Consider the following 13,718-nt stretch of genomic DNA (forward strand, 5'->3'; position numbering starts at 1 on the left):
TAGGGCCCTTAAGAACTACGCTAAATCAACTCTGTGTTCTATAAATGGAACAACAAAGCCTGGATGAAAGTACACCTGTTTACAACACGGTTTACTGAATATTTTAAGCCCACTGTTGAGAACTACTGCTCAGAAAGAAAGATTCCTTTCCAAATATTACTGCTCATAACAGTGCACCTGGACACCCAAGAGCTCTGACGGAGATGTGCGACATCAATGCTGTTTTCGTGCCTGCTAACACAACATCAATTCTGCAGCCCATGGATCAAGGAGTAGTTTTGACTTTCAAGTCTTATGGTTTAAGAAATTCATTTTGTAAGGCTGTATAGCTGCCATAGATAAGGATTCCTCTAATAGATCTGGGCAAAGTAAATCAAAAACCTTCTGGAAAGGATTCACCATTCTAGATGCCACTAAGAACATTTGTGATTGGTTCATGGGAAGAGGTCAAAATATCAACATTAACAGGAGTTTGAAAGAAGTTGATTTCAACCCTCATGGATGACTTTGAGGGGTTCAAGACTTCAGTGGAGGAAGTAACTGCAGCTGTGGTGGAAATAGCAAGAGAACTAGACTTAGACGTGGGGCCTGAAGATGTGGCTGTGTTGCTGCAATCTCATGACAAACTTTAACAGAGAGGAGTTGCTTCTTATAGATGAGCAAAGAAAATGGTTTCCTTTTTTTTCTAAAGACTTTTTATTCTTTCCTTTTTCTCCCCAAAGCCCCCCAGTACATAGTTGTATATTCTTCATGTGGGTCCTTCCAGTTATGGCATGTGGGACGCTGCCTCAGTGTGGTTTGATGAGCAGTGCCATGTCCACGCCCAGGATTTGAACCAACGAAACACTGGGCCGCCTGCAGCAGAGCGTGCGACCTTAACCACTCGGCCACGGGGCCAGCCCCAAAAGCGATTTCTTGAGACAGAATCTACCCCTGGTGAAGATGCTGTGAAGCTTGTTGAAATGACAACAAAGGCTTTAGAACGTAGTTGGTAAAGCAGTAGTAAGGTTAGAGAGGATTGACTCCAATTTTGAAAGAAGTTTATGTTATCAAACAGTATCTCGTACTACAGAGAAATCCTTCATGAAAGGAAGTCAATCAATGTAGCAAACTTCATTGTTGTCTTTAGAAAATTTCCACAAGCACCCCAACTGTCAGCAACCACCACCCTGATCAGTCAGCAGACATCAATATTGAGGCAAGACCCTCCACTGGCAAAAAGATGATGACTCTCTGAAGGCTCAGATGACGGTCAGTATTTTTAAGCAATAAAGCTTTGTGTGTGTGTGTGTGTGTTTGTGTGTGTGTGTGAAGAACATTGGCCCTGAGCTAACATCTTTGCCAATCTTCCTCTATTTTGTATGTGGGATGCCACCACAGCATGGCTTAATGAGCAGTGTATAGGTCTGTGCCCAGGATCCAAACCCATGAACCCTGGGCTGCTGAAGTGGAGCACATGAACTTAAGCACTACGCCACTGGGCTGGCTCTAATATAAAGTATTTTTTTATTAAGGTATGTACATTGTTTTTTCAGATTTAATGCTATTGCACACTTAATAGACCACAGTATAGTGTAAATATAACTTTTATATGCACTGGGAAGCCATAAACTTTGTATGGCTCACTTTATTGCGACATTCACTTTATTGTGGTGGTCTGGATACGAACCCTCAGTATCTCCAAGTTATGCTTGTAATCACGTCACTCTCTGGCTTAAAATTTTTGCTGGTTTTTAATTGCTAAAGGATGAAATCCAAACTCAGAATAGTACACAAAGCTTTTCAAGACCCGGCCTCAACATATCTTTTCTACCTATCTCAGCTCCTTGAAGTTCTGTTATGAGGCCACACTCTTTCACAATTGTGTAGGTGCTCCCAGGGCAGGAGTCTCCACTCCCCACCTTGTCCATCCTATAAACCTTTCACACCTTTCAGGATCAACTCTTCAGAGGTAAAGACTTTCCTGAATCACCATGCTGCTCCAGCCTTACACATTTTCCTTTAAGCAGTCCCCGGGTGGTGCTAATTATGTCTTACATCTCATTCATTTCACTAAAATTTATTTATTTATTTTTTAAGATTTTTTTTTTTTTCCTTTTTCTCCCCAAAGCCCCCCAGTACATAGTTGTATATTCTTCATTGTGGGTCCTTCTAGTTGTGGTATGTGGGATGCTGCCTCAGCATGGTTTGATGAGCAGTGCCATGTCTGCGCCTAGGATTCAAACCAACGAAACCCTGGGCCACCTGCAGCGGAGCGCGCGAACTTAACCACTCGGCCACAGGGCCAGCCCCTCATTTCACTAAAATTTAAATGATAGGCAGAAACTGGATCTTTCTGCTTCTAAAATTGCCTATCACACAGAACCTTACTCAAAAGTGTGGTCTTTGGACAAAGAGCACCGGCATCACCTAAGAGCAGGTTAGATAACGTTAGGCCCCACTGCAGGCCTGCTAGAACAGTGACAGCAGTGAACTCTACGTACAGCCCAGGGGAACTCTATGGACATTGAGTTTGAGAAGCACTGACAAAGAAGCCATCCAGTAAACGTGAAGACAAAGGCACAAATCTGATTCCTTCATTCCCCTGCTCACCACCCTTTTGTGGATTCCCTTTACTTTTGGGATAAAATCCAAACACCTAAGCATGGTCTGCAGGCCTCTTGGATCTGGCTCGACCTCCTCCCAGGCCACTCCCTTCTCCCTCTACTTCAGCCTCAATGACCTTCTTCCAGTTTCCACAGCACAGGTTTTCCCCTTGTTTCTGAGTTCACACATCCTATTTTCTCTGACTAGGAGTCTCTTGCCTCCAACAGCCTACTCCTATTCTCTCCATTCTTCAAGTCTTACCTTCAGTGAAACTTCCTCAGCCAGGCAAGTGAAGTCTTCTCTGTGTAGTCTGAGCTCCTTGCTCTTCTGAGGACAATTGTGGATGAGTAATTCTTTGGTAATTCTGTCTAGTGTTTTGTAGATGATTGTTACCTATTTTTTCTTTAAAGATTTTATTTTTCCTTTTTCTCCCCAAGCCCCTCGGTACATAGTTGTATATTTTTAGTTGTGGGTCCTCCTAGTTGTGGCATGTGGGACGCCACCTCAGCGTGGCCTGATGAGTGGTGCCATGTCCGCGTCCAGGATCCGAACTGGCAAAACCCTGGGCCGCCAAAGCTGGAGCACGTGAACTTAACCACTGGGCCACGGGGCTGGCCCTGATTGTTACCTATTTTTAAACTGCATATATGTCAAGTTCCACTCTTGGAGTCTAAGCTCCTCGAGGGTAGAGACAGTATTTTCTCTTTGTCCTAAACAGTGCTGCACAGTACTCAATAAAGTACGTTAGTAAACACTGTAGCGGGCGTCAAGTGAGTAGTTGAAAGTTCACTTTTGGTGCGCTAGGTGTTCCAAACAAGGGTGGCAGCCGTTAACTGAATGAGCTACCAAATTGGAAAGCAGAGGGATTTACTAATCATTGCAGTTTAGCTGGTCACTGAAATTGAGTGCTAATGCACACAAAAACCAAAGTTGTATCAATCTAAGTGCATCTCAGTCTAAGGGGTCAGAAAGTACCCTACTGCACGTGAGCAGGGTAGGCCTAGCTAAGTGGTAAAGACAGCAGGGCTGGTTTTGGAAGTCCTACTCTAGATTTTATAACACTCAAGGATGGTTGCAGTAGTTACCGTCCTTCATATCCTCTTTTTTACCATGGCCCCTTTTGTTGAGGTCAGATTTGCTACCATTGGATATTTCATTGCTAATTGTCAGTAGGAGTAGTAAATAACCTTCACTACAATGTGTATTATTTTTCTTTTTAGTTATTTTAAAGGAAATCCCAGCCATCGTCAGTTATGCATCTTTTAAAAACGTAGACATTTTCTTACACGGCCATGTCGCTATTATCACGCTAAACAAAAATGCCATTCCTTGGTATTATCTAATACTCAATACTTAAATTCCCTAATTATTTCAAAAATGTCTTTATGCATTTGGCTAATTGGAATCAGGATCCAAACAAAGTCCATATGTTGCATTCGATTTTTGTATCTCTTAAATTTCTTTAATCTAGAGTAGTTCCCTCCCCTCCTGTTTTTTCTTCTTCATGCATTTGAGTGGGTGACTAAGGTCTATTTTCCAGTGGTCTCTAAGAGAAAATAAACCTACATTTATCCCCTACCTGCAAGGAATGACTAATGGGTGGGGATTTCAGAACAATTAGGAAAAGTCAGTAAGAATGGAAAGGCAAAATATTTCTATCAGGAAGGTACCGAGAGTAAGTCCATATTGCTCCAGTATAAAGGAGGTCCTTATTTTAAGAGCCAAATAACCCAGGACTTTGGACACTCGCCAGGGAGTCTTACTGACCCTCGGGTCTGAGCACCACCGCCTGTGCTCCTCATGTGCAACCAGTGGATCACAAACGGAGGAATTGGACTGTACAGTATTTAATGTTGGACTAATTCCTGTGAGATTTCTACTAAATTGGCTACTACAAATATGTGTTTGCTTGTGCACATTATCCACTCCTCTTTCACCTAAAAAAACAAAGAACTCCACAAAAAAGGTGCAAGAAAATAACCTCAAGGTTAGAGTAAGATGGCACAGACTCATTTACAAAAAAGACTACACGTTTCTCCTCATTAATTTCTCATTTAATATAAATGCTGACAGAAAGCAGATAAAGACCTCGTAGACACTTTCATATATTTACAAACCAAAAGGTGAATCACCTCCTTCTACTTGTAAAAATAATCCTTTTATCTGCAACTCATGGGAGCCTTAAACACTAATTAGGAGCAACATGAGGCTGAGTCAGTTTCCAAGGCAATAAAGAAAGGAAATAGCATTTAACAAAATGTAGCATCTTCGATATAAACAACATGCACACAAATAATACAAAATTCAAAAAGATGGCCCTAATCCTCTCAAAAACCTGCAACAAATGGAATAGGTACTTACTCAGACCCAGCGTTCTGCTGCCCTAAACATTTTCCTATTTCTTTTTTTCCACCTCACTTACTGTGAAAACTGTTTAAAATTGGAAATATAAACAGATTTAAAAGAGAGGAAAATGGTCCATTTCAAACAAGGTTCTTTTTCCTATTCCAAAAGAACTTTCAGGAGATAAAGTCTTCAAATGAGATTTCACAGTTTGCCAGATGCTAAGGAATTTATCCACAGCTTGTGAAATTCCAACCCACTATCTGTCTTCACTTTTTAAAAAAAGTTGGAAACACTTGGAAAAAGTAAAATTTCACAAACTTTAGCAATTTAAAAATCAGCTGTCACTTTAAGGCTCAATATTTTTCTGAACAGGTGGACAGAGGCAGGCAAGATAGAACAGGGAGCTGAGGCAAGTAAAATAGGGTTGCAAGAAAACGTTTTAAAAATGGTATTTTTGTCTAGCACTGATTTATAAGAACAGGAGACAGAAATTCTCACTATCCAAAACTGTAAGTGATTTCATGAAGTCATTTATAACGTGACTCAAATCCCACGGGCTCCTTTATTAACCTACATTATTTTTGTCTGGTTAAATATACCTCTGCAGGGCACAATCACATACAATCAATACGATTGGTAAATTACACAAGCTCTATCCCAAGCAAATATGCATCAATGTTAAAAAGTTATTTTTTTTAAAAAAAACAAAATAAAACAAAATAAAATCCACCCAAAAAGGTGATAATGACTGCAGAATGTCTCGGGGAGACTGCTATGAGCCTAAAGACCAAATTGACCATAGTCAGGGAAAAAGGGCGGCAGGGCTAACAGGTGGAAGAGACCACACACACGAAGAGGAATCTCACAACTGGAAAATGTTTAAGTGAGTGAAAGGTTTTGTTCATTATCTTAATTCACTTTTTCTATTCCTTTTGTTCCAAAAAGTCATAGATTCATCATAAAGTAAAATAATGAAGCCTACAGATCACTGAATGAAAAAAACTCTTTTCCCCCAAGTTCCTTTCATTCCCAGAAAGTAGGAAGAGGAGAAAGGATGAAAGGGGTAATAATGAAAATTTAGGCAACAAACCTGGAAAAAGCAGCTCTCACGGCAGTGTCTTAGTTGAACGGAGGATGTGAAAATGATAAGCAAAAGCTTAAAATGCCTTTAAATCAGACGACTATTTTACAGGCTGGTTCAGATATTATTGGGAGAACGGCAGCCAATCAGCGGAGAGATTACACAAATAAATGGTGGTTTAAAAAAATCAGGCAAAAAAAAAAATAAACCCATAAAAAACCAACAACCAGGCAACCAGTTATCCACCCAACAGTTTGTTTCCATCCTTTTCTTGATCCTTTCGTACGTCAGCTGGGGAGGGGGCAGGGGCCACCTGACAGTTTCCAGTTATAAGATGACTCTGAGTGCGCAACCTAGAACGGATGCCAAAGACTTGTGAGCTCTGTCTAGTCTACTTAGAGTAAAAAACCCAAAAAACAAAGAACAAAACCCAGCCAGAAACAGTGACACCTCAATACAAGAAAATAAGTCACCTTAGCTAGTATATAATGTACATTAGGATAACGAACTCCACAGGATTTTATTTTTCTAAATACATATTTTTGGACACAATATTGTCTTGAGGTTTATTTTAAGTTCTCTTTCTTAGGATATTATGCCTTATTTTCTTGGAAAATAAAGGTTATTACTCTAGGGATGTTTTGTTCAGGAATAAAGTTTAGGGGAAATTCAGTGTTTGGCTGAAGTTCAGAGGCTCTGAAACAAGGATTCCAGTGGTGAGGTAAGTCCCTTTATCACAACAGGATTTCAAAGGGCTCTTTACCCTCTTGGTTCAGTGCAGCGTTGAAAACCCACCTACTGGGAACACATTTACTATTAAAAGGTATTACTTCTTCTTGGTGGTGGCAGTTTCCTATTCTTTATTAACATTATTTCTAGTATTATGTGTCAACTAGAATCTATTATATGTGAAAACATCTTTAGCAGTCAAAAAAAAAAAAAATCTTACAAACCAAATCTTAAATTGGTATTTACTACAATTATGAGTACCTTTTGACAAAAACAGCTTTTTTTTCAAGTGGCTCAGAAAAGTTGAATAAAGAATTGTTATAAAATATTAACTGCAATCCACCTACAACTCCCAATAAGTCCTTTCAGCAGGAAAATTTAATAAAGCTGAGCTGAAGCAACAAATAAATATAAAAATCATAGCTGTCCAAGGTAGGAAGGTCTGAATGTGGACCAGCAAAACGGGCACTCAGGGAAAACGACGACGTCAAGTAGACTGCTTGCTTGTTCAATCCCTAATGTTGAGGTGAAATCTGCTTTAGTTCAGTAGCTCTGTCTAATTTTTATCTAAAAGCACAGGCCGATTTTTCAGGGAAGAGACCAGCTTGCAATACTATAACCACCTATCACCAAGTAAAAAATAAATACAACTACATTCTTTTAGAGTAAAAATCTAACTAAACAATGCAGTTAATTTCCAGGCAGGATATTAATTTCTCCTAAAAAGTAACTGGGCCTTTCTTGTTAAGGAAATATAAATCACCACAGGTGCTTTCTACAGACAGATTTTATATATGAAACCTTTACTCAATTTTTTAAAATGAGCAAAAAGAAAGTGGAAAAAAGGTGGTAAAACCTCAATCCATCACCATTTCTATGTAATAACAAGTGAATACTCTTTTGTGAAAAAAAACTCTTTTTTCTCTGAATCTAAATATAATCTAATGTGTACTGACTACAGTTAATTATTTCTCACCACGCATGCTCATGAATTCTTTTACCCAGTCCCACAACTCGACCATGGTGATAGCAGATTGTCCTTTAGGCAAAAGTGAAAAAACAAAACCACACAAGATGCTATCGTGACAAGATAATCTCAAAAAAAGGGAGGAGAGACTGTTTACACACAGTTTCGTAGAAGATGACATTCACTGGTTTAGAGAAACTGATGAATTTTCATTACTTTTACATTTTATAAAGCCAGCTAACTTTAACAGTTAACCTTAGATAAATCTACTTACATAGTACAATCAATTAACAAATACTAAAAGGTTTCACAATCAAAATGGCTACTATTTCCCCCCAAACCAAAACAGAGTAAAGCACAAGTCTTTGGCTCTCCTTTAAAGAAAACAGCAGGTTATCATTCTTAACCAGACCTTTGTTTGCCTACCAGTAGGGCAAATACCACATTTGTGCATCACTGAGTAATAACACCATTAGAAAAGGCAACTTCACAGAAGTTATTGGCTAAGCGAATTCATTTGAATGCTCTGTTTTGAGGCAGCAAACTGTCACTGTTGCAGATTGGGGAGGGCAGTGGGTAAGTCAAAGGGAATTTGCAAGATAGAAAAGGGCCAGAAAAAAACCTTTGGGCTCCAACCCTGAAGACCTATGGAAAATCTGATGGAGTTACATATTCAAGGTGGCAAAGGAGAATCATACCAATTTTATGTCTTTTAGGCAAAAGAATAAATACATGGGAAAGACTAGGAGAAGGGAAGGGAAATAAGATGAGAGAAGGGCATCAGCCACATTCATGCTATACCAAATAAATTTTTACACATTCTGAGTAGTTGAATATTTGTAGATGGTATTAAAAATAGTGTTTTATTATTTGAACAATCTACCACAAACCTATGCTATAAATAACTTTTCTTTTGATTAGGAAAGTAAAAAGGAATGGATCTTTAGTCACTTCAGCCCCTGTAAATTACCCAAGACAGGGCAGCTATTGGACTTACCTTGTGACAGTATCTATAAGTAGGGCAAAAGAACTACATGTAAGTCAAGAAATTCAATCAAGATATCTTACTCTCAGTTCTTATCCCCTCTGCCAGAGACTCCGTGAAAAAAGAGTAAGTCAAAGTACTTTTATATTCCTAGTAACAATTAAATCCTGGTTTTGTTATCTAAACAAGAGTGAACACAATGCCTTAACCATCTCAGAATTGTTCATTTTCATCTGAGATGTCGAAGTCTTGCTTCTGAATTCAGTGAAAAGTAAATAAAGTCGTCTTCAGAAGAAATTAATATTTTAATAAGTAGAAAGCATAAAAACTATATTTCCTATCTGACTGGTTTCACCTCTTAAATGTCTCTAAGTTTAAATTTAAAAAGCCAGAAAAGTCAATGCCTTTCACAGACTTTGACAAAAAAGCAGTTAAAAAGTCAAGCAGTTTTGCCCAAATAGGCCATTTATCCTTACAGGTTTATATTACAAAGCATATCACAGAGAAAAGGAAAAGAAAAAAAAATACCCAAACTTTGGCGCTTTTCTTGAATTCCTAAAACTGCTTGTGAGCCCTAGGAAAGCTGTGAGAATTGCCATGAGGTAAGGCAGAATAACCAATTTAAAATAGATAAGCTACAGGCACAGTGGGACAGTATACTATACTTCTGCCTTTCTCCCCAACCAGATTTCCTCCAGAGTGTGAGGTCTTAGAGAGAGAAAGTTAGAATTAAGGCTACAACTTAACAGATTTCCCCCACTCCCAAATGAAAACACTTTAAAAAGTGAAAGAGACTATTCTAAGTCAATTCAAAACAGTAGCTTTTCTAGTTTTCTTCAGAATAGGAATACTGCATAAGTTAATCAAAACGGTGAGAGCAAAAATGAGTGTATTTGAAGAAAATAAGAAGAATAACAGAAGTTGAGTTATTAGGAGTTTCAATAGATATCCAAAATGGAATTTTACTTTTATTCTAAACTTCAACAAAATTAATACCCATAAATTCCCTTTTAGTAGCAGAATCATTTTGAGTTCCAAATTGAACCAAGTGCTTCTAAAATTTAGGAATTATCCAACATGTCCAAAGAAGAAATAAGACCTGCCCAAATCTGCCTACAGAAGGGTGGAGGCCAAAAATGTTGCCTTTTATGGTTATACAGAGAAATGGCAAATCTTGGGACTGTCAGACATACAAAGGTTCCTCTCCTTCTCCCAAAAAACAATAAGCACTTCAAGAGCACATGTAAGAGGGTTTTAAGCAAAAAAAACCAAACAAACAAAAAAGCAAAAAAGCAGTGTATTAAAAAAGGAAAATATGGATATCAACTAAAAAAAAGTCTCACCTTCATTCAGTGCTTCTACCTCCCAATCAGTCATTTTATCGCAACAGCTGCGCTCATGCGAAAAAATCCTTAAAACATACCCAATATATATACAGATATAGCTATGTATATATGTATATATATAATATATATATAAATTTTTATTTAAATAAAAAAGAAAGCTCGAATCCCAAGCCAATATGTGTATATCAAATCCTTGACCAGCCAGGTCTGTAGGGCATAATCAAATTCAATGTGAAATAGTATATAAACACGGTGCCTTGACTGGGCAAATTAAATAATTGCTACTCAAAAGAGTGTTCTGTTTGGACTCTCCTACTGGTAGGCAATGACAGGACTGTATTACCCTCCCCCCCCATTTGTTTCTGTTAACAGTATGATGGACACAGAGCTTAGACTGAGGTTCTTATGACCTCAGCAGGAGTTAAGGGCTAAGACAATAAGAAACAAGAAAAATATAAACTCTTGCTTTTACCCAACCAAAGCAATGCAGTAACTTATTACATAACCAGTGCTTTCTGTTTTAGTAGTATAATCCAGAGAGGGAAATTTTAAAAAATCAGGCAAACAGAGGGATGGGGAGGGTAACTATATCAAATAATTCCCACTAAACATGTTTTATAGGGTCTTAGTTCAGTATAGACACGCGGCATCAGAATATGTGCAGCAGAACTAAACAAGAAAAATTCTTCCGTATTCGACATTTTCATGAAGAATCCTTTTAACATTGTAAAGCCAAATCTATGAAAATTGACTAGGTACTTACTACCTACTTGTGCTAATGATTCTGAACAGCAACAACTGATCAATTTGTAACCTATCCTTAAGATCTAGGCAGTTCGTATTTGCCAGATCTCTTTGAAAGCCAGGGGCTCCAGTATATACAAGGAATTTTATTTTATATTTTTGGGTTTAGGAATTTTATTTTATATTTTTGGGTTTTGAGAGTAAAAACAAAAACATCCATCAAAATAATGTGTCTCTGCTCATTTTAAGTTCAAATCAAGTGTTTCAGTCTTAAAATATGGTTGATGGTCCTAATTTTTGAATATTCTATGATTTCAACAAAAGTTCAACTTGGAAAAAGCACAGCTCCAAATTTCCAACCATGAGCTTAATACAGGTAACACATCAACCATGTATTTTCAGCGCCAATAAATTACAGTTCATTCTTAAAATAGTCTCCATTTGAATCTAATCAAACAATCTAAAACAGTGACTTGGGCTTCTGATTACATTAAGTGAATGAAAAGGATCCATAATATGGAAATGAGGACTTCAAAATAAATTGGTAATTATCTCCCTGAAAAGGTGAAATAAAACAAAAACAAGAGATAAAACTCTGCTGAACAACAAAAAAGTGTTACTGCCATATGAAAAACATACCTACACATGAAGCTAGTCACCCGGAATGGGAAAGAAATTATGGCTTCTAAATAACATCTCTCAGAAAAGTTGGTTTGCTGCACATTTTCTAATAACTAGTCTATTACTGTCTCTTTGTTTCTCAAGCACCACAGAATTTTCAGAAAGTGCTTTTTGTCTATTTTAACTTATGGGGTCATGAGAGTTGGAAAGGATTGGGGGTAAGGAATTATACACTGGGTATGTAATAATACCAAAATACAAGAAAAACCTACTTCATTAAGATCATACAATTAATCAAACAGAGTATATATATAATATCTTCTTTTTTTTTAAAGCCCTGGATCCAAGGCGTCCAAAGTTATTAAAATAAAGTTCATTCACAGAACAAAAACAAATTTAATCTGAATTGCTTGCAGATACTGCTAATTTTCTTTTTCTTTTTCTTTTTTTTAAATTAAAAAATGCATTAATGTGAACTATGTGCAGGGTTTGTTTTTAGTAGTGGTGTTTGTGCACATTGCCTCCGGTGCTCTTCCTGGATTTCTCTGACCACTCTCAGAGAAAAAGTTTAGAAGTCATCTGTTCTCCTCCCACTATGCCCCACAAACTGATTAGGAGCAGAAGATAAAAGCAGGACTCCTCATATTTCAGGGAGCAGAACTGGGTGTAACCCCTGATCTCTGGGAGCCCTCGCTGTCCCCTCCTCCCTCAGGGTCCTCTGATAGGTTCAGAGAGCTGGTCTTGTTTGATAGGAGGCTGATATTGTCTTGTGTCAACGCTGATCCATTCGGTACATCACTGTCAACATAAAAAAAAGAAGAGTTGAAATTTTAAAAAAAAGGAGAGAGATAAAAATGATTATTTAGTAGAATAAAATTAGCAAGCCCTTTCTTTTAGCAGTATGGAAAAACATATGAATGGCTTTTAAACTTTAACTTATAGCTCTATATCCATGCTTTAGTACAGGGGCCGGCAAACTAAAGCTAGCCCAGTGCCTATTTTCGTAAATAAAGTTTTACTGGAACACAGCCTGTCCATCTGTTTATGTACCATGTATGGCTGCTCTCACACTACAATGGCAGAATTGAGAGTTTCAACAGAGGCTGTTAAGACCCATAATTTTAAATATTTACTATCTGGCCTTTAACAAAAAGTGTTGATCCTTGCCTTAGCAGGTTTACTAGTACAAAAAAATTATTTTGAATCCAGGTAAATGCATGGATTTAAAGAGCCAAAACCTAAGCTTGAGAGTAAGAGGGCATTAGAAATTGTTGTTATATATCATTAGGAGGGCAATTTAGGACTATGCATCAAAAGCCTCAAAATACCCTAATGAAGTAATTAAAGATGCACAAAGAGTTAACGACAATACTGTTTACTGCAGGGTTGTTTATGACAGCTGATATGTGTCCTTCCACGCCTGTAGAAGAAAACTGCATGATATGGACAGACCAAATTAAAAACTGGGGGATGCCGGCGTGGGTAGAAAGAGGCTAAATGCCTACACATTTTAAAAAACACAGGATGGGTATACATCAAAATGTTAACACGGGTTTTAAACAAATTAAAAAACAAGGGGAAGGAAACAAAATCAGAAAATTTCACTTGTTAGGTATTGACAGATAATTCAACCTTGGATCTGTTCTAAAACAAGTTTTATAACTCCTATATTTATGCAAAAATATTCTTTTCCTAATGTATACAGAAGAATGATATTTTAAAAAATAAAAATCATATTTATGAAGGTACTTCTGTCATGACTGGATGATATAAAACTATGAAAATGTTCCTTTCTTTACCTGAATGTCAATGTAAGGTCCTCAGCTGGAACCTTATTTTGTGGTTCCGGTTGTCCATTTTCTGCTTGCTTACTTGTATTCAATTTGCTTTTCATGTCCAGAGAACACTGGTTCTCCTTTGAAAGAGAACAAAATAAATTCAAATCTTCTGTTTAATGGTGCCAACGGAAGAGAGACCAAATACAGATAACACAAACTGATGACCCAGAAATCATATTTAGTTTTGTGAAATAATCAGAGACACAGGCAGACTAAAAGAGAAACATACACAAAAACAGAAGAGAGTACAAGCCACTTGCTCACTATCCAAGCTGGACAACGAGGGGGAGAATGCCTCGAGTTTATATGAAAAAATTCCACAGAAAAACTGATGACTTAGAAAAAGCAAGTCAAAAGGTAATAAATATCTGTAATATATCTATTTAAAGCAGAAAAACTAAGTTCCTCATTTATTTGCTTAGAAAGAATGTAAAAACTATGCACAAAAAAGTCAATTACCATGCAACCTGGGGGG

At 37.5% G+C, this 13,718-nt stretch overlaps 1 protein-coding gene across 10 annotated transcripts in view; it reads right to left on the bottom strand.

The window, feature by feature from the left end:
* Window positions 1-11,724: 11,724 nt before the first annotated feature.
* RC3H1 (ring finger and CCCH-type domains 1) overlaps window positions 11,725-13,718 on the bottom strand; it is a 72,309-nt gene continuing 70,315 nt past the window's right edge. For 7 of the 10 annotated variants that reach the window (XM_070267718.1, XM_070267717.1, XM_023640577.2 and 4 more), the window contains 2 exons: window positions 13,205-13,320; window positions 11,725-12,203 (listed from right to left, as the gene is read on the bottom strand). In XM_070267718.1, coding sequence (XP_070123819.1) covers window positions 12,053-12,203; window positions 13,205-13,320 — 267 coding nt within the window. In that variant the 3' untranslated portion in view covers window positions 11,725-12,052. The remainder of the gene's footprint in view (window positions 12,204-13,204; window positions 13,321-13,718) is intronic. The other 3 variants (XR_011439016.1, XR_011439017.1, XR_011439018.1) reach the window with 1 other exon arrangement.

This window comes from Equus caballus, chromosome 5 (genome assembly GCF_041296265.1).
Source record: "Equus caballus isolate H_3958 breed thoroughbred chromosome 5, TB-T2T, whole genome shotgun sequence".
In the NCBI taxonomy this organism is placed as follows: domain Eukaryota; kingdom Metazoa; phylum Chordata; class Mammalia; order Perissodactyla; family Equidae; genus Equus; species Equus caballus.